The 21681-nt window shown below is 38.2% G+C and overlaps 1 protein-coding gene across 2 annotated transcripts in view; it reads left to right on the top strand.

Moving 5' to 3' along the window:
• The first annotated feature begins 365 nt into the window (after positions 1-365).
• Positions 366-21681, top strand: part of UTP20 (UTP20 small subunit processome component) — a 94993-nt gene continuing 73677 nt past the window's right edge. For both annotated transcript variants that reach the window (XM_034644494.1, XM_034644495.1), the window contains exons 1-15: positions 366-594; positions 1479-1559; positions 4538-4604; positions 4731-4863; positions 5540-5728; positions 7949-8030; positions 8738-8875; positions 9343-9498; positions 10050-10196; positions 10280-10414; positions 11589-11666; positions 13571-13749; positions 18591-18743; positions 18888-18976; positions 20276-20381. In XM_034644494.1, coding sequence (XP_034500385.1) covers positions 550-594; positions 1479-1559; positions 4538-4604; positions 4731-4863; positions 5540-5728; positions 7949-8030; positions 8738-8875; positions 9343-9498; positions 10050-10196; positions 10280-10414; positions 11589-11666; positions 13571-13749; positions 18591-18743; positions 18888-18976; positions 20276-20381 — 1778 coding nt within the window. In that variant the 5' untranslated portion in view covers positions 366-549. The remainder of the gene's footprint in view (positions 595-1478; positions 1560-4537; positions 4605-4730; positions 4864-5539; positions 5729-7948; positions 8031-8737; positions 8876-9342; positions 9499-10049; positions 10197-10279; positions 10415-11588; positions 11667-13570; positions 13750-18590; positions 18744-18887; positions 18977-20275; positions 20382-21681) is intronic.

Here is a 21681-nt window from a genome sequence, read left to right on the forward strand (position 1 = left end):
TTGACGCTCGGAGACTTCTGCTAGACTACCGCTTACCAGGTGCACATCCCTGCTTTCTTCGTACGCCAAAGGGGTTTAAAAATATACTCCTTAATTATGTTCATGTAGCGTTCACAAGGATCTTTACTATGAAATTACTGATGTAGAGAGCTTTGTATGGTGCGGGGTGCATAGCTGAAGGGTAATGACTGTTAGCTGACAATGCCGACTGGCATGTTTTCTTTTATAATAAAAATGCACATTTTTCTTAGAAATCTTACTTGAAAGGAGAAAAAGAACTCCACACACGCACCCACATCACTTCTCCGCGGCCCCACCGGGTTCACAGGAGGCTGCGCCTGCTCTGTCGCTTCTTCCGCCCACGTGATCTTCCAGGCTCCTCCCCGTCTTCAACATGGCGGCGCCCAGGGGCAGAAGCTGCACGTGATGAAGTCTGAGCACCTGGGAATCGGAGACTGCAAGTTTGTGAGCCGGTTTCCCTCCGTTCCGTCCTTTGCATCCTTTCGACCCCCCACCTAGGTCCTCGCGGGCCCCTGCCTCTCTGCAGCCATGAAGCCAAAGCCCGTTTCCCACAAGACCGAGAACACGTACCGGGTGAGCAAAGGAACTTGGGCCCAAAACAGCGGTGTGGGTCCCTGCTGCCTCAGCCTTGCTGCTGGGTCTGAGCGGGACTCCCGGGGCTGCAGTGTTGTGGGCCGAGTGTGAGTTCCTTATCTGGCAAAGGAGGGGGATTTCTGGGTGTAGTAAACATGGGGTGGGGAAAGACGTCTGGATAGCCGACTTCGCCAGTGGCTTGTGGGGTCTGGCCTGCCTGGGAATTCCTTAGGCCAGAGTGAAATTCATGCTCATAGACTAACTGCTTGGAGAGGTTCTCCACTGCTCTTTTATCCTTAAAGACCAAATTGGGGGGCGAGGCGGCAGGAGGAAGTGAGTGATTTCCAGCTAATGGCTGTGACATCACTTTCTGTTTGTTGCCTGAGAACTCCTTTGTTACTGTACAACCGTTTGTCTGTATGTGTTTAAAAACACTATTGTTGCAATGACTTACCCAGACCTCTATGCTTGTAGCGGGTCAGGAAACCTAATATATCTGTCGAGGCCACGTCGCCAACTTTTAGCTGGCTCTACCACAATCTAGCATGGAAATTTTATTTGAAATGACATAACTGAACTTTTGCAAATACGTTAATGGAAGTATTTAATTATTTTCATAAAGTAGGGCATTTAAGACTATGTCTACTTCTAGTTTCAAAACAATTGTATATTTTATGATTGATTGAAAATACAAGTCTGAAATTACAAGCAAAGCATACCGTTATTTATAATGATAGTACACGAGGAGGCTTATTGAAACTTTAAAGTTGCTGTTTTCATAAGGAAATTGTCAACGTGTGATTATTATACAGCACTCAAAACAGATATTAAAGATGTAATAAGTATTAAATGATGATTGTATATTAAATATCCCCCCCCAACAGTTTCTTACATTTGCTGAACGATTGGGGAATGTGAATATTGATATTATTCACCGGATTGATAGAACTGCAAGCTATGATGAGGTAAGAGAACTTTATATTAGCCAATCTTCAAGTGTTCATAGTTTGGTTTTTTAGTCTTTTCTCTTAGTAGAAGTGAATTGTTTTTCAGGCCATTCCTTGATGAACATGAAATGCGTTAGACCTGTGTGGTCTTAAACAGTAGCTACGCATGGCAAATTAAAGCAAATTAAAAATTCAAGGGTTCAGTAGCCAGATGCGGTTAGTTGCTACAGTATTGGACAAATGCAGATATGGAACATTTCCATCATTGTAGAAAGTTCTGTTGGGTGTTGCTTTGTTAGACAGTTAACTTGACACTTAGATGGCTTCTGTGATTCGAGCCTCTCTCTTTCCCATGTGCATTCTGAGCTCTGCTGCAGATTCATATTCCTGAAGCTGCAATTTTAAAGAGATTTTGAGCACATCATTTTCCTGGGGCTTAGTTTCCTCCTTTATAAAACGAAAGGGGCTAAACCACATAATTTTTTCCAGTTCTAACCATGCTCTGACTCAATCACATCTCTACTTAAAAATCTTTTTTGCTACATGAAGTTATTATTTCTCTGTTAGCCTTTTAAGGTCCTGTATATCATGCCTTTAACTTAGGGATTCAACTTCAGTTCTTAAAGTTCTTCTCTTGGCTCTAGTCAGACTCTGCTCACTGTCTCTTTGGAAGTCTTATCTCCAGCATGTGAATTTAGTGTGTTAACTGATGTGATCTGGGTAAGCACATAAGGCTTTGGCAACTCATACTGAAGGAGCCTAACCTAAATTCCTTGTGGATATAGGATGGTGTGTTGAAAAGGTAATGTAGACAAGATGATAGCTGAATTGAGCCTTGTTATTTATATAGGTTTTAGCATGGCAAAGAAGACACGAAATGCTGGTTCAGGCTGAGAGAGAAGCCTGTATAAACAGAGGCTAGAAAATGCATGTTACATTCAAGAAACTACAAAACATTTCAGTGTGGTTATAATTGTATGTGTGATGTTTGTGTGTGCTGATGATAATTGGGGTAGGGGAGGGACATAGCTGATGAGAGATAAAGCTGAAGAAATAGTCAAGGAGCATAAACGACTTCATATGTCAAGCTAAATTTGCATTTTATCCTGAAGCTATGAGATGTTATTCTAGGATTGTAAGGCAGTGAGTGACACGTTCACGTCTAAGTTTTAGATCTTTCTGGCTTTACTATGGAAGAAAGAGCAGGATTGGAGTCAGGACAACCAGGTGTGAGGATATGCTAGTCATCTAAGTAAGAAATTACTGTAGTAGCAGCAGTCAAAAGGGAGAGAAGGGAAGGATTCCAGAGATATTAAAAGAGTAGAATGGATAGGACTTGCAACCTGCTGGTTATGAAGGGAGGAAAAGGGTTAAGGTTTTTGGTTCTAACAACTGGGTGGTTGAGAATGTAACTTATCAAGATAGATTTATAGGAAGAGAAGCACAGGGTTGGTTCCATTTGGGGCTTGTTGAATTTGACATACCTACGGCCATCTAAATGATGGTGTCCCAAAGATATTTGGATATATGGATCTGGAGGAGTAGAGGTGACTTTGGGGGTGGAATTACAGATTTAGCATTCAGTATATGGTTTATAGTTTAAGCCACAGGAGAGATAGATGGGTAAGAGGTAGAATGTCCAGTTAGTAGAGAAGAGAGCCTAGTACAGGATCTTGGGCTGGATGGTCCACAGTGGTCTCAATCACATTTGACTGGGGCTTGTTAGTCTTGGTTGCCCTCGTGGTCTCTTATTCTCCAATAAGCTAGACTAGGCTTCTTTTCATGATGGCAGGTTCTTTTCAAGAGAGGGAAAGCAGAAGCTACAAAGCTTCTTAAAGTCTAACTTTGGACAGTTGCGAGATCATTTCCATCGCACATTATGGTCAAAGGAAGTCAGAAAGCGAGGCCAGATTCAAGGAGTGAGGAAGTAGACTCCATCCCTTTGTGGTAGGGGCTGTGAATCACAATGCAAAGGGAAAGTGACATTTTTTGAGATTGTAAAAGATTTGGCGTGCCGTTTGTGTGTGTACTACTTTGTACTCTCTCTCTCCATACATACACACACGTAGGGTAATGATTTATTGATTTTACTTTTCAAAGTACGAAGTAATATATGCTATGATAATGAGCTAAATAACATGACAACATATTGATGAATTTAGAAAAACCTGTTATCTCACCCCTCCCATTCCTTATTGTCAAAGAAACATAATATTGACAATTTGGTATATATGTATTCTCCTGTACTTTTCTCTCATATAATATGTGCAAATGTGTGTATTTATAAAGGTCTTTTTTTAAAAATTGGTTCCTCCCATATACTTCACTATGTTACTTGCTTTTATCACTGTGGGGGTTTATCATCAACATCCTTCTAATTCAACATAGACGTAACTGTTTTTAATAGCTGTATATTATACCTTAGTATGTATGGGCCATAGGTTACATTAAGCACTTTGCTGTTGTTGAATATTTAGGCTGCTTGATGTTTTCCCCTCACTACAATAGAGCTGAATAAACATCTTTATACTGGTATGTTTGTAATTTTTATAAGAAATATCTCCAAAATGGGAATTGATGGGTCAGAGGACATACCTGGTTGTTTTTTTTTTTTTTCATTTTAATAATTGCCAGAGTACTTCCCCACAAGGTTATAATTCATATTTCTAAAAGCAGAATGAAAGAACTGTTGAAGAGTCAGCACATTTTTTTCCTGGACCTAAAATTGCAGAAAACAAAAAAAATTTTTCTCTTTAGTGTGACTATTACATACGTTTTAGGGAATTATTTGCTGTAACAAATCAATAAAATATTGTTTTTATAAATCATATGCTTATATTGAACAGCTGATTGCTTTTTAAGTGTATTAGTTAAAAGAAATGTTTTAAATTCTTGACTATTATCATTGTCTCAAAGTATTAATATATCATTATTCTTATTTACTTTGATCATAGTTTTTGAGTTGCCTAATTAATGGACTGCTTTAATCTTGGCAGGAAGTCGAAACCTACTTTTTTGAGGGTCTGCTGAAATGGAGAGAATTGAACCTCACAGAACACTTTGGTATACTCCATTTTGTTTCTATTTTATTCTCCCATCCTTTGCACTTTATGTGTTCAAAATAACTAAATAGTGGTATGGTAGAAAAGCAGAACCTATTCTCTCTCTTTCTCTTATTTTTTTATCCAGGCAAATTTTACAAAGAAGTTATTGACAAATGCCAATCTTTCAATCAGTTGGTCTACCATCAAAATGAGATAGTTCAAAGTTTGAAGACTCACCTGCAAATCAAGAACAGTTTTGCCTATCAGCCCCTTTTGGAGTAAGTAGTATGTTGAGAGAAAGCTCAGTGACACTTACGTGAATTTTAAGAAAGGTGTGTTTTAAAGGGTGCTGGGGTGGCTCAGTCGGTTAAGCGACTGCCTTTGATGCAGGTCATGATCCCGGGGTCCTGGGATTGAGCCCTGCATCGGGCTCCCTGCTCACCAGGGAGTCTGCTTCTCCCTCTACCTCTGTTCTTCCTCCTGCCCTGCTCGTGATTTCTCTCTCTCCTCTTTCAAATAAATAAATAAAATATTAAAAAAAAAAACTAAAAAGGTTGTGTTTTATAGCTACATTGCCTTAGATCTGGTGTTTGAATTTAAAAACAAGAATTTGTTCTGTTAGATCAGAACATTAGTGCTTTGCCAAAAAGCAGAGTCTTAGAAGTATCTTTTTTTTTTTGCTTTTGTTTTATACATTTAAGAAAACCCCGTTTTTCTTTCACACTACAGGAATGACTCAGCATAACTTGTGATGAAGTGCACTTTCTTGCTCCAGTCTGATTTCTTTGCTAAACTCTTGAAATGTGAAAAATGTTATATGTCTCTTAAGACTTGGTTTGAAAGCTTTAATTAATCCTGTGATCACAGGCATTCTGCTGTCATTTATGAAATAGATTTGCCGTCTTTGTTTTTTGATATACGTGTCTCAGTCACTTCTACTTATTTTTAATCCAGTTTGGTTGTACAGTTGGCACGAGATCTGCAGACAGACTTCTATCCACATTTTCAGGATTTTTTCCTGACTATCACCTCAATCCTGGAGACTCAGGACACAGAATTACTAGAATGGGCTTTCACTTCACTGTCCTACCTGTATAAGTACCTGTGGAGACTAATGGTGAAGGACATGTCCAACATATACAGGTGACCCTTTTCTCTCTCTAGTACGGGTTTGGTTTAGGGGTTTTGCAGCAACATGGACGGGACTGGAGGAGATGGTGCTAAGTGAAATAAGTCAAGCAGAGAAAGACAATTATCGTATGGTTTTGTCGCTTTTAAATTTTTTTTTATTTTATTTACAATTCAGTGCTGTTTAGTAATGGAATTTTCCCCTTGGTTTACTGATTATTTCTGCATACTTCAGTTGCCACAGAAATATGAAGATTAACACCCTCCTCCCAAATATGGGTATGAGATAAAACTGTCGATTTTGTTTTTGTACCACCCCCTTCACCCTACCCTTCATTGAATCACCGTTCCCTCTACCCTACTTTGAACAAAGAATGAGAAAGAAATATTCTTCTGGCCTTTCTTAGTTTTCTATGAAGCTTTTGGTAAAATGTATTAGAAACCAAGATTACTTCATTCAAAACCAGCAAGATCTTAGGGCAATGTACAGTAGTCGCCCCTTATGTGTGGGTTTTATGTTCCAAGACCCCCAATAGATACCTGAAAGCATAGATAGTACTGAACTCTATATGTGCTGTGTTTTTTCCTACACATACATACCTATGATGCAGTATCATTCATAAATGCACAGTAAGAGATTAATAGCAAAAGCTAGAACAATTATAACAACATACTGTAATAAACATTGTGTGAATATGATCTCCACAAATTACTTATTGTACTGTACTCACCCTTCTTTTTATGATGAGAGATGATAAAATGCCCACATGATGAGATGAAGTGAGGGGAATGATGGTGTACGTGTTGTCGCGTAATGCTGTGCTCCTGTCAACCTTCTGACCACTGAAATCAGAGTCAACACATTCCCACTCAAAGTAATGCTTCATCCATTCATGTGTTCAGTAAATATATACTGTCTGCTCGGCCCTGTTTGGTTGCCCATTTTCCGCAGTGATTCCATTTCTCTTCTCATCAACTGAGGCGTTTTTGACCCAGTTGTCTTCAAGGACTCCAAATCCTCTTGATTCTGTTATTCATGTACTCAATTCAGTGAGTGTTTGTTGAGCACTGCTTATGTGTATGGCACTTGAGATACCAATACAGATAAAACAGATAAAAATCCCTCTCCGTGCAAAGTTTACAGTTTAGTGGGAGACATCTTAGGGGCATGCCTGGCCTGTGCAAGGAACAGCAAGGAGTCCAGGGTCATGGGGCAGCGTGTATAAGCAGAGAGTGATTAGACAGTGCCACATCGTACTAGTAGGGTTCAGATCATGTAAGGTCCCTGTGGGCACTGTAAGGTCTTTGCTTCCATTGCAGGAATCTCTTGAAATGCCTCTTGGGTCCATTTTTCAGCGTTTCCCTCTACCATAAGCCTTTCATGCCCTTGTTCTCCCACGCTCACCTGACTTGAGCAGCTTTCTAGTTGGACTGCTAGCCTCTTCGTTTATTTCATCCTCTGTACTGCTACCAAATTAATCTCTCCGAAATATTCATTTCTCCTTTAGCCAATATTATTTGTACCTGCTGTGGGCAAGGAAGTTCTAGGTACTGAGGATATGGCAAAAATAGGAGACCATGCTTCAACCACGTGACCAGTATAAACAATGTGATTATACAAGTAATTATTTAGTTGTAGCTACATGTCTCTGTGACCTTGAGCAGATTGCTTGGCCTTTCTGTCTCAGGCTTATTATGTGTGGAACCGGGATAACAGTACCTATACTCCATGGGGTTGTATTAGTTAGAGGAAGTAACACAGAGTGAGTGCTTACATAGATGTAAGCTCAAGTCTAGATGCCTCTGTTTGGTGTTTGAAGCTACCTGTTTACATGGGCAGCTTTATCTGCAGCAGCCCTACCCAACCCCATCACCCTTTTTCTTTCAGACAGACTAGCCTCCTTGTCCTTTGACTGTGATCATTTCTGCCCACCCTGTCTTTCCTCTTACTTTTATCTCTAGTCATATGCACGCCAGTACCCACCTGAATTCTTCTCATCATTCAGGAATCACTACACATTTCAGCTCTTCATGGAGTCTTTTCTGTAAGACCTGCTCCACCAATCCTAGGATTTTTGTTACGTCCTGTCTTGGTAACTGAACGAGATTTTAAACTATTTGCTTTATACTTACAACGTATTCCTCGCATACTTAGCACAATGTTGGACATATAGTTGACGTGGAGTGTATGTTTATTGAAATGTGATTAAACATGTCTTATTTTCTCATTTATAGCATGTATAGTACACTCCTGGCTCATAAAAAACTACATATAAGAAATTTTGCTGCTGAAAGTTTTACTTTTTTGATGAGAAAGGTTAGTCTGATATCTTACATGTTTATTGTTCATTAATCCTCAAGAATCTGATGAACAGAAACAGATATCTTTTATAATGTGGTTGTATGGACTAATATATGTATATACACACACACACAGACACATATACATTATAAGAAGAAACCTTTTACTATTTTGAGTTTATCTCATCTTTAAGTTGTCTTTGCTCACTAATGAGAAATAATTTGAGTCACTCTTTTATTGTTATTTAGGTTTTTGGTAGCTTCAGTGTATGTATATCAGAAGTATCCTCTAATTCAAGTCAGTAAATATATGACTGGTGAGAGTAATAGAAACTTTTATAATAATTTCACAGAAGAAACTGGAATCATAATGTTGCCTGTGTTTCCATAGTAAATTTTAGAGGATTCTTGTAATGAAACAGAAACACTGGTATTAATTTCTTTTCTACTCATAAGTATATACTTTACTTTTAAAGATAGAATGTTGTCTTATGTAGTTTTTCTTGGCGCAGACCTTTATATTATTTCACTGAATCAGTGTTGTCTATGAAATTAGAAGTGGTATACTATTATAATAGTTTGAAATCACTAGAAATATCTCTTCCTTTTAGAATTTTATCCTAATTACATTTTACTATGAACCTGTGGAACAGTAAATAATATGTTTTCTTTTGGATTTGTTGTGTTGTAAATACAATTTTCCATTTGCATTTTGTGTTTTAGGTCTCTGATAAAAATGCACTTTTCAATTTAATGTTTCTTGATCTTGATGAACATCCGGAAAAGGTAGAAGGAGTTGGCCAGTTGCTCTTTGAAATGTGCAAAGGAGTTAGAAACATGTTCCATTCCTGTACAGGGAAGGTAAATGACTGGGAGGATATTTTGAGTCTGTGTGAAAGAGAGTAAAAGGAAAATAGATAAGATTTATATAAATGGTATGGAGAGAGGATAGTCTGGAATAAATAAAAAGCACTAAGTGGGGGAGCATTAGGGCTTTAATAGCACTGCTTATTAGCTAGGATCTAGGTGATTAGGTATATTTACTTATAAAATCATCCCTGTTTTCTTTATCTGGGATTCTAGAAGGTAACATAAATTGATTAATGAGCAAGGAGTGAGCACTTGGATGGTAAAATTCTCCATCCTGGTTTGGAAATTCCTTTTGGGACATGTAGTTAACTTAACCATCAAAGCTGCCATATCTTTGATTATTCCAGATCAGATTTTAATATAGCTTAGAGTGGAGAATAATCAAGTGGGAAATGACAGTGTAATACTTAAAAATAAGAGTGTACATGTCCATTTTAATGATTATTGGATTCCCACAGGCAGTGAAGCTAATTTTACAAAAACTAGGACCAGTTACTGAAACAGAAACTCAACTACCGTGGATTTTAGTTGGAGAAACACTCAAAAACATGGTCAAATCCACTGCGTTGTACATCTACAAGGAACATTTTGGTACATTTTTTGAATGTTTGCAAGTGAGTTCTAATTTTTAAGGATTTGTATGTAATAAGGGTTGATTGTTCTTGTTCTTAGTTTAGCAGACCACTCCTGGGGAGTATATTTTGTAATTGTCTTTATATTTTTACACACATAATTAGGCTTTTTTTCCCCCTCTCTATTCCCTGTATTTTTTTGATATTTTGAAATGCAGTAGAGCATTATGATTAAGAGCACAGCCTTTGGAGCCAGAATGCCTCTTTTCAAATCTTGGCTTTGTCACTGATTTGGGAAAGTTACTTAAATCTCTGTTTCCCGGTTTTTTCATCTGGTGGTACTATGGGACAATAATATTCTCTACCTCATGGTTGCTATGAGGATTGTGCATAAATACTTACAAAGCACTTTCTAACCGCGCACTCAAAAATGTTAGCTATTTTTGTCCTTTGTGATTCCTGGTAAATGTGTCTTTCTTTCAAAATAAAAGCATGAAAATTTGAACTGCTTCACTCAATACTTTCATTATTGGATTAACAAATGAGTTTGATATTTTTATAGTTATTCTTTCTGTTAAATTCCCCATTGGCAGGAATCACTCCTAGCTCTACATACGAAAGTAACCACAACTAACTGTGGGGAAAGTTCTGAACAGATAAGAAGGTTGTTAGAAATATATCTGATACTTGTGAAACATGGGAACGGATCAAAGATAACCAAACCTGTCGATGTTTGTAAGGTGAGCTCCCAACTTCATTTGCTCAGAGTCTGTTCATTAAAAGCTATTGCTAAGTGTGTATTGTTTTTTCTTTTATTTTACAGGTATTATCTCAAACATTACAAATAGCCAATCTTTCTACACCTTGCCGGGAGACCCTCTTGGCTGTAATTTCTGCTTTGATCCTGGGTGAAAATGTTTCCTTGCCAGAGACCCTTATCAAAGAAACCATACAAAAAGTAATTTACTTCAACAGATATTAATTGAGTAGTTAATAAGATATTTAGCATTGAATAAGCCTCCTGGGGAATACAAATGAAGTGTGTGGCAAAGGCTCTGCCTTCAGGGAATTTATAATCTTGTCAAGGAGATGTGAATTGCATTCTGTAATAGAGGCAAAATAAAGTGTGATAAAGTAAATGGTGCATATTCAGCAAACGTGTATAGCTTCCCATGTGCTGGGTATGGACTAGGTATTCCCGGGTGGACATTATGGTACCTGTGGTTTTTGATTGTTAGGGAAGTGGAGCCCTGGGAGTGAGTTATTATAATCTGTTGAATTAATCTATTGATGTCATATTGAAACATAATTATTAATTCTGCCTGGGGTTGAGGGACAGAGAATGCTTTTCAAAGGACGTACAATTGGGGTAGTCCTTGAATGTTAAATATCATCTGCCAGTCAGTGAAGGGATTAAAAATGCCTGGAGAGGGAACGGCACAAGATGCATCAAAAAGTCCAGAAATGAAAAAAAAAAGTCCGAAAATATTTGCCTGCTGGGTACATGGACACATTTGCAAAGTTCGGTTGGGTTTTATCCTACAAGTAGTGAAAAGCCCTGGAGAATTTTTAAGTAGGGTAATGATTTGATAAGATTTACATTTTAATGAGTTTAGAAGATGGTTTGTAGGGAAGTGGGATTGAAAATAGAAAGACCAGCTAGGTTCCTCCTAGACTGTGCAGTGCAGCAGTATATAGTATGGAAAAATGTATAAAATAGTGCTGCTTGCCCTTTTTGGAATTCTCTCTTTGGGAAAGAACTGAGCAGCTCTTAGGCAGAGCCCTGCATAATCACTAGAAACCCAGTACCCCTAACATTTGTAAGTAAGTTCTTTCAGCCGAAGGGCAAGCATTTGTACAGAAAACTGGATAAAATGTGCCTGCCACTCCCTTACTCCAACGGCTTTCCCAAGGAGAAGGGTTCAGTGCCAGTGTCTCACACCTGGATGTGTCCCTCTGCACCGTGGCAAATTCAGCAGTCAAGTTCTTTTTGCCTCTATTAACTTGTTTCAAGCGTCCCACCACTTCCTGCTTGCAAGTTAGAGGACCTTGAAGGTTTAAGATGTTTTTTATTTTCAGGAATGGGGAAAGTACTCTCTGTGTGCTTAATGTTTTTTACCTGTGGTCCACAGATTTTTGAGAGCAGATTTGAAAGACATTTAATTTTGGATTTTTCTGAAGTTATGTTTGTTATGAAGCAGTTTGAGCAGGTGAGCAACTAAAGTTTTGGATTTGTTTTGTTATCAGTCTGTCATGATAAAAAAAATCAACTTAAAATCCTATGATTTTTGTTTGAGAGGAATAGAATAAGCATTTAATGCTTTAGTCCACATTTTTTAAAGCAATTATATTTCAATTTTAGTTCACAATAAAGTAAAACTTTCTTCCATATGCTAGGACATTTAAAATGACATTACGTAATCAACTTGTTTTTAAATAATCCTTTAGGAAGTTATAGAACCATGTGGTAAAATTGAAAAAAGACTTTAAGGAACTTTTATGTGAGTTTGAAGCATAGAAAATAGTTTCTGAAACATTTGGTTTGCAGGAAGGTTACTAATGCACTTCATTGCTACTAAGTAAATACCTGATGTAATGAGGTAGAAATCTTTCTATTAAATCCTGAGTTTATTTTATCCCTATCCCCTCCCATCCCTCAAACATTTGCCACTCCTTGTAACTGGTCTTCCGTAGCACACCTCATGGAAGTCTGTTTCTGTGTCTGTTCTCTGAGTTCCCCTTTAGTCATTAATATATTCTCATTTGCTTTGAGAAAAACCTTCTTCTTAATTCGTGTCCTAGCCCTTTTGTTTCCTGTCCAGTGAGAGCCCTTTACCGTGCTCTGGTTTTCTTAGCAACTACATCTTTTCCTTCTCCCTTGTTCCCTTTGGTCTTTTTATAAACATCTTATTTTTATCAGAGTACTCTTTGTATGTAGTTTTAAAAGTCAAGCAGGGCTAAAAGTTAGTCACTTGATTTCCACTCACATCTTCCTTGCTGAGAACAACCATGTCCCTTGGGTTTTATCTCCTTTTTTCTGTTACTTTATATTTTCTAATCATTTAAATACACTGCTTTTCCTTGATTCATTAGTTCTAGTACTCTTCTGTAAACTTCCTTCCATGGTGTTTGGGTTCTGGTTCTTTTATACCTCTCATCTTCTCAGTAGGGTTACATCACAAGTTTTGGTTGGATTCCTATTCACCACATAATTAATCCTTCTAAACGAGTATTTTGTATTTCTGTTTCCTTTTTTGTATACCTTTTCATTTTTCCTGAAGTTATAGGTTGCCTTATTCTTTAAAAACTGGAAATGATTTTCCTTGAATAGCTGGTCAGTGAGTCTGTCTGCCAACAGCATTCTAAAATGACTTTCACATATCAGAAAATTTAGTAGCTCAACTTTTTTTTTCTTTCCTTTCCTAGACACATTCCTCCTAGAGCAGTGCAAGTTTGAATGGGTTGCTTTCTAAGCCCACAGCGCAGATGTCATAATAGGACTTCATTTTCCTTTTCTCCTATTTCCTGGGTCCCATACCTTTCCCTTGTTTTAGTTTACTCTCTTATTTTGATGGTACACATTTTCCAGAGGTTCTAGAGAAAGGACAAATGGAAGTAAAATTTTGAGATTTAGTGCCTTGGAAAATGTCTTTATTCATATTGCTAGCAAAATAGGTATAGAATTAGAGATTTTATCACTTTCCCTCAGTTTTTTAGACATTGCTCCATGGTCTTCTAGCTCTCGTTACTTCTGTGGAGAAGAGGTCTAATGCCTTTATGATCTCTGCGTTTATGATCTGTTTTTCCCCTCTTTGGAAGTGTTAGAATCTTCTCTTCCAAGGTGCCTGGGTGGCACAGTCGTTAAGCGTCTGCCTTCGGCTCAGGGCGTGATCCCGGCATTACGGGATCAAGCCCCACATCAGGCTCCTCCGCTATGTGCCTGCTTCTTCCTCTCCCACTCCCCCTGCTTGTGTTCCCTCTCTCGCTAGCTGTCTCTATCTCTGTCGAATAAATAAATAAAATCTTATTTATAAAAAAAAAAAGAATCTTTTCTTCCTTAGGTGTTATGAAATGTATATCTGTTAATAAATGTGATTTCCTTTCTTATTTTTAGCTTTTTCTACCCAGCTTTCTCTTGTATATTGAAAATTGCTTCTTGATTAATGAGCCTCCTGTCAAAGATGAAGCTCTGGCCATTTTGGCCAAGCTCATTCTGAACAAAGCAGCACCTCCTACTGCTGGCTCGATGGCAATTGAGAAGTACCCCCTGGTCTTTTCACAACAGACAGTGGGGTAAGTTCTAAGTTTGTATTCCTTGTAATGTTGGTAGGATTACCCATTTTATAATGCATAAGAATGCTGTAAAAAATGAAGATCTCTGTATATTAACTGGGAAGATGTCCATGATATATTGTTCTGTGAAGAAAGGAAGTTGTAGAATAGTTGTTTAGTATGATCCCATTTTGCAAAGTTAAAACAAAAAGTGTAAATAAGCATAGGAAAAGACATGGAAGGATACATAAACAGGTTAACCCGTTTAATGTCAGGAGGATGGTATGTGAAAGAAAAAGGTGATTATTGATTTTTTGCTTTTTTTTTAACCTTTTAAAATAATTGTACATTTGGGGTGCCTGGGTGGCTCAGTCGTTAAGCGTTTGCCTTCAGCTCAGGGCGTGATCCTGGTGTTACAGGATCGAGCCCCACATCAGGCTCCTCCGCTGGGAGCCTGCTTCTTCCTCTCCCACTCCCCCTGCTTGTGTTCCCTCTCTCTCTGGCTGTCTCTCTCTGTCAAATAAATAAATAAAATCTTTAAAAAAATAAAATAAAATAAATTTAAAAAATAAAATAATTGTACATTCACGTGCAGTTGAAAGAAGTAGTACAGAGAGGTTCTGTGTACTCTTCCCCCAGCTTCCCCCAGTGGTAACATCTTGTATAAGTTAACTGCGATATCACAACCATAAAATTGACATTTTTCAGATTTCATCAGTTTTACATGCACTCATCTCTGGGTGTGTGTGTATCTGGCTATATGGTTCTATGCAGTTTTATCACATGCGTAGATTCATAACCACCACCAGAGTCAAGATACAGTGTTACTCCATCACCACAAGGATCTCTTGTGCTACCTTTTAATAGCCACACTCACTCTGATGCTCTTGTCTCCATTCTTAACCCCTGGCAGTCACTAATCTGTTCTCTGTTTTTATGATTGTATGATTTTAAGAATATTATATAAATGGAATTGAAGAGTTCAGCTTTTGAGAGCAGCTTTCAGTCACGCAGTTCTCTTGAGACCCATCCAAGTTGTGTGCGTCGAGAGTCCATTCCTTTGTTGAACATCTTGCGTGGGCCTGTTGTGGCATAGCAGCCCGTGCGATGGATGTAGTGTGGTCCAGGTAATGATTCACTTGTTGAAAGACGTTTAAGTCATTTCTGTTTTTGGGCTAGTTTGATGAATAAAGCTGTTACGAATATCCACGTACGTAAGTTTTTGTTCCTCTGAGATAAATGCCCAAAAGTGGAATTGTTGAGTTATATCATAAGTACATCTCATCTCTCGTTTGATGAGAAACTGCTAGCGGTTTTCCAGAGTATTTGTGCCATTTTATATTCCCACCAGCAGTCCGAATGGTCAAGTTTCTCTGAATCCTCTCCAGCATTTGGTATCGTCATTGATTTTTATTTTTTGCCAATGCAGTAGGATGTAGTGAAATCTCATTATGATTTTAAATTGCATCTCCTTAGTGGCTAATGTTGTTGACCGTCTTTTCCTGGGTTTATTTGCTATGTGTATATCCTCTTTAGGGAGATACCTGTTTGTTTCCTTGGCCCATTTTCTAGATGGATTGCTTGTTTCTTTACTGTTGAGTTTTGAGAACACGTTATATATTCTAGACAAAGGTTTTTTTGTCAGATAAATGGTCTGCAGATAAATTCTTTTAGTCGATAGCTTGTCTTTGTTCACTTAAGATTTTTCACAGAGCACTGTTTTAGATTTTGATGAGGTTCAGTTGACCAGCTTTTCTTTCATGGATAGTGCTTTTGATATCAAGTCTAAGAACTCTTTGCCTACCTAGATATTTTCTCCTACTTTTCTAAAAGTGTCATAGTTTTATGTTTTACATTTAAGTCAGTGGTCCATTTTGAGTTAATTTTTATATAAGATATGAGGTTTAGGTCAAGTTTCTTTTTTTGCCTAGGGATGCCCACTGTTATGGCAACATTGGTTGACAAGGCTATTTTTCCTCATTGAACGTGTGGTTCTATTTCTGGGTTCTCTGTTCTCTCCCATCGATCCATGTATCTGTCCTCCTCTGATACCACACTGTCTTATTACAATCACTCTAAAATAAGTCTTGAAATCTTGAAAAAAAAAATTTCTCCCATTCTATTGTTCCTTTTTGGATTGTTTCAGCTATTCTTGGTCCTTTCCTGTTCTGTATAAATTTTAGGAGAATCTTGTCTATGTCTACAAAAAAACCTTGCTAGGATTTAGTTTGGAATTGCCTTTAATCTGTAGATCAAATTGGGAAGAACTGACATTTCCCTAAGGATACACAAAACTTTTAACTTTGTTTATGTCAGGAGGATGGGAAGGGGAAGAAAGAAGTGACTGTTAACTTTTAGATTATATATGACTGTTAACTTTTAGGTTATATACTTTTGCATTGTTTGAATTGTTAAGAGTGCCGTGGATTACTTTAATTTCATTAAAAATAAAGCATACCCTTTAGACATTGAAAACAGGGTTTACATAAATATGTGAGAGGATTCTGCTTATCACTTTTCCAGCAGTTGTGGATGTGTTTTTAGAAATTATAGATTAGGAAACCAGTTCCCTTATCATTCCTATATGTTCATACGTAAGTTTCTTATTTCTCTGGGATTTGTTAGACTTGCTGCGTTTGTGGTTTGCTTTGGGGCAGTAGGAATAGGTGGACATTCCTTGAGTTTTTGCTAAGTACTCAGCTTTGAAGCATCACAGCATCCCTTGAGATGGGTGTCATTGTCCCCACAGTCACACAGCTGAGTTAGTTTTTGATTCTGGATCAGCTTGAGATTCTGGAGGAACTCGTCTTCTTCACGTGTTGCTCTTCTGCTGACCTTAAAAGTAGCTTTTCTATCAAAACATGACAGTAGAGTCTTGTTGGTTTTCCAGTTTACTGAACTCTGATTCCTGAGGAATGAATGATTAGTAACTCCTGTAGAATTATTCCCTTGGAACTTTCCTCTTGATTGCAACACCAAACCAGCTCCCAACAGGCATATTCCTTGCATGTAGCCAAAACTCTGGGTTCTGAGCACTGGGAATGAAGCTGCTTTGTTGGCTTGTGTGAGGCCATCTCAGCCATCTCAGATCCTTTGAAATATGTCATGATAAGAATAAATAATGTCCTAGTAAGAATAAATAATGGAGATATATTAGCTTAAGGCAGGTGCCACAGCTTCTGTGCTCTTTCTCTGAGAAAACATCCCTCTGCAACTCCCAGAGATAGGATATATGTGAATGGTTACCTTTGAATATTCTCAGTAACACTCCATCCACCTGTCTCACAGATTTGTTGTGAGATTAGAAAGAGATAATAGATGTGAAAAGATTCTTTAGAAGATACATTTATTCTATCAGTTGATAAATGCTAATTGTCTCAGGCACTGTTCTAGGCATTGGGATATAATAATGAATAAGAGGAAGGTTTCTTCTTTTTGGCAAGATGACATTCTTGGAGAGGAGGGATGTGAGACAGATAACAAATAAACAAGATAGTTTTAATGATAAAAAGAAAAATAAAACGAGGGTGTTGAGAGGGAGAATGAATGGAGAGGCAACGTAACTCCTTTCCAGAGAAGGGACCTTTGAGTTGATTGTAATGATGGGAAGGATCCAGCCTTGCAAAGATCTAGGTCAAAGGCTTTCCAGGCAGAGCAAGACTTAGTGTAAAGGTTCTGGGGATAGGAATAAGCCCAGTATGTTTGAGGAACAAAAAGAAAACCTGTGTGGGTACAGAGCACCGAGCAAGGAGGAGGGTGGAATGGGAGGACATGAGAGGCAGGCCAGGATCAGATCACATAGGGCCTTGTAAGGTGACATAGGGAGTGTGGATTTTATTGGAGCTCATCGGCAGGTGTGATGAAGCAGGCAAGCAATGACCCACCTTAATATTAAAGTATCTCAATGTTTCTTATAAGATTTTTGCAGATTGTTGAGTCTTTACTACTAGAAGGACTATATATATCAAGGTATAGTGACTTTCAGAAATTGTCAGTGAAAGTAACTATAATTTACAAACATTCCATGTCTTGATAAGTATGAAACAAAAAAGAATAGAAGTTTTTAGTTAATTTTCATGATAATGGGGACACAGGAATAAAAACCTGATCTTCCACTTCTGTTGTGTAACAAGCTAACCAAACTGGACATGGAGGATACATTATCAAAACAAATCGTTTTACTTACTGTTTCTGTGACTTTCCTTTCAATTAGATTTCTGTCTTTCACCTGGACTGAGGATGTGGTTCATTGCCAAAAGGAAAAAGAGGCAAACAAGAAAAATGCCAAAGTAACTGATACCTAAAGCCAAATGTCTTGTCAGAAAATGTCATCGAGTAAACATTTATGAGATTAAAGAAGCAGAGGAAGTTACTTCTAAATCATAATCACTTTGGTGACATTTGTCAAGTTCACCACTATGTGCGACATCATTCTACACTCATAAAGTAGTAAAATTTGTGTCAAAAAGGAAAGGGGGACTAGAGGAAGTCCTTTCATTATAATCAATTACCTCTCCAGTTTTTAAAAACGTGTCCATCAGCAGAATGGACAGAAAAGAAGTAATCTGAATGAATCAGAAAATTCAGAAATAATACATAAAACTAGAAGAGACTTGCTTTAAGTTAGGAAGCAAATTAAAATAGAAAATAGAAGAAAGTAGAACCAAAGGCATCGAAAAAGCTTCTCACTGAAAATCAGTAAATGACTCGTATTTGTTTTGTTATTTATATTCAACCACCACCAATTCCCTCCTCCCCACAAATCTTCCACATGTGTGAAGGAACCAGTTTCAAACATCAGAAGGCAAGAGCGATTATGTTCTCTCCTCTTTTAAACATTTTTTTTCCCTCTCTTCCTTCAGATCCTATTTAAGGCAGAAGATGATGAGATCCAAGGAAGGAAAAGAACAGATCCCAGTATTGGAGCACCTCTTATCTATAATTCAGTTACCCCCAAATAAAGATACTTACCTTTCACAATCTTGGGCAGCCCTCGTTGTGTTACCTCATATTAGGTGAGAAAATAAACTATGGTTAATTTTGAAAGAGATACTTAGCATGCTCATTTAAACATTTATTAGCCCGTTCTTGCTATTCCCTGAAAAATCCATTGAATGCCAGTTGGAACTTTTCCCTTTGTCTCCTGACTTCTTGGACAGACCTCTTGAGAAAGAGAAGGTGATACCACTTGTCACGTGCTTCATAGAGTCACTGTTCCTGAATGTCAACAGAGGCAGCTTTGGAAAAGGTCAGTTACAATCCCCATTTGTTTTCTTCTCTTCTTTTCTGGCACACCCAAAGTGACTGTAAACACATGGAATACTAGAGAATAGTGCTAACATTGTGCTCTGACACAACCCCCTCTATGGTAAATAAGAAAAAATAGGATAAGGTGGAGGTGTTGACTTGTGCCTCATAATGTGGTGATCAGATGAGCGCGGCTTGAGCACAAGCTGAATCGGAAGACGAAGTGTCAGAGGGCACCATGGTATCTAAGACCCCTCGTGTTCAAGCCCCAGCTTGTGTCTTGTTCTCCATCTCCCACGCACACTCTATATACACACACCATCTACTCCAGGCTCTTCCTTTTGCTTACCCTGAGCAAGATACTAGCCTGCCCTGCCCCAAACACCCTTTCCTGTTGTACACCTGAACATCTCCCCTCACCAGCCTGAAAACAGCGATCAAAGTAGGTATTTTGTTTCATTCTAGTTCAGTATTTCTTTTCTAACATTATGTGTAGTAGTTGTTCATTCATTTAGGTATTACCGCGCCAGGTTCTCTGTTAGACACATTAGAGAATAAAGTAGGCTCACCACAGTTCAAGTGCTCAGGAGCCACATGTGGTTAGCGGCTACCATACTGGACTGCAGCTGCATATTGGCACAAGTACAGAACATTTCTATCATTGCAGAAAGTTGTATTGGGCTGAACTTTTCTAGTATTTAGAGCAGGGGTTGACAAAATTTTTATGTAAAGGACCAGATAGTAAAAATTTAAGGTTTTCAGATTCAGTTTTTGTGGCATATTCTTTATTGTTTGCTTGTTTGTTGTTTCAAACAACCTTTTAAAAATGTAAAAAACATTCCTAGCTTGCAGGCCATATAAAAAACAGGCTACATACAAATCTGATTTGTGGACCAAAGTTTGCCAGCCTCTGGTCTAAGATTAAATGAATGTCTAATTTAAAACAATAATTTAATAGCTTTTGAAAAGTACAGTGCATCTCCTTAAAAATTCTAATTTGGGCAATGCCAGTGAGTGGGACCATCGAACTTCCTCATCTTGATTAAGGAAACATACATTTTATTCTCTACTTTTGAATATATTTTTCTCTTAAGAAAGCTAAAATACAAGACTTGGGAACTTCTCTTTTTCAGTTCCTTCCTGTTATATTCTGACATTTGACAGATGATTCTTTGGGAGGCACAAATTCACTTTAATTTAAGAACTTCTGTAAATAGCAAGTATTAGATAAATGGGATGCCTGGTAGTTACTGTGTCAAAGGAATACGTTATATAGTTTCTCCTGTTTTTCTGCCCTTAGGAAACTTATTTGTTCTTTGTCAAGCTGTAAATACTCTACTAAGTTTGGAAGAATCTTCCGAACTTCTTCATTTGGTTCCTGTGGAACATGTGAAAAATTTAGTATTGTAAGTAAATATACCTCCCATTTATTTAATCACTAGCAAAATATAAAAGCTTCTGTTTTTGTGAAATCTTGGGCATAATGAAAGTCCTTGTTTTGTTCTACTTTATACCTAAGTTGTATTCATATTAGAAATTTATTGATTTGAATCCTTAAAGTAAGTACATTTTTTATACCGTCTTTAAGTGCAGATTTCATCTTTGTAGAGAGGTATTTTACCATGTGTGTAAACTAGTGTTGTAGGTTGTTCCCAGCCCGAACATTGCACCGTATTGACCTTCTAGAACTTCCTGAGTGATTCCAGCGTACGTATTTCTGCTTCACTCATTCTGTCTCAACTCGACATCACCATTTCAGTGATCACTTTCCTGTGGTCCTTTCACTACATACCAACACAATCCAGTTTTGTTACTGTTTTTTAAGTTGGTATCAGCCAGCTCCTGACTTTGGTAGTAGCACTGGGCTGTTACCCGGAAGCCGTTTTCTACTCAGCTCAGCACACTTTCTCAAGGTCACATCTTTTGGAAACCTGGTAAAGTAGTTGACTTCTTTTTCTAGAGTCTAATCCATTTTAGTCCCATGCTTTTTAAAACAGATTTATTTGTTTCCTTCATTCAGTAAGTATTCATTTGCTTTTCTCGTGTACTAGGCCCTTTCCTAGGCACTCGGGAGACACTGTCAGTGATTGAGACACACAAAATACCCTGCCTTCATGGAGCTACCATTCTAGCAAGAAGAAACACTGAGCAAAATAAATAAGTAAAATGTATAGCACATTAGACAGTGGTAAGAACATTAAAGCAGAGTCAGGATAGGAAGAGTCTGGAGGTTGGGAACAGCAACAGTTTGAAATAGGGAAGGCCTCGCCAAGAAGGAGACGTTTGAGCAGAAGCACAGAAGCAGCAAGGGAATAAATCATGAGGGGATGTGGGATCTGGGGCTCTCTGCGCTCCTGACCTGGGGAGACCTGAGTGTCACTGCTGTAGGGGATGCCCGGCGAGGAGCCGTTGTGGAACTTTTCTCTTGATTGCAGCACCAAGCCCACTTCCAACAGGTGTATTCCTTGCATGTAGCCAAAACTGGGTTCTGAGCAATGGCTTCGTTGGCTTGTGTGAGGCCATCTCAGCCATCTCAAATCCTCCTTGAAATATGTCCTGATAAGAATAAGTAAATGGAGGCATATTAGCTTAGGGCAGATGCCACAGCTTCTGTGCTCTTTCTCTGAGAAAACATCCTTCTGCAGCTCCCACAGAGACAGGATGTATGTGCTTCCACCCAGCTGTATGTTGTCCTTGAGCACATTA

This window comes from Ailuropoda melanoleuca, chromosome 15 (assembly GCF_002007445.2).
Source record: "Ailuropoda melanoleuca isolate Jingjing chromosome 15, ASM200744v2, whole genome shotgun sequence".
Taxonomy (NCBI): Eukaryota; Metazoa; Chordata; class Mammalia; order Carnivora; family Ursidae; genus Ailuropoda; species Ailuropoda melanoleuca.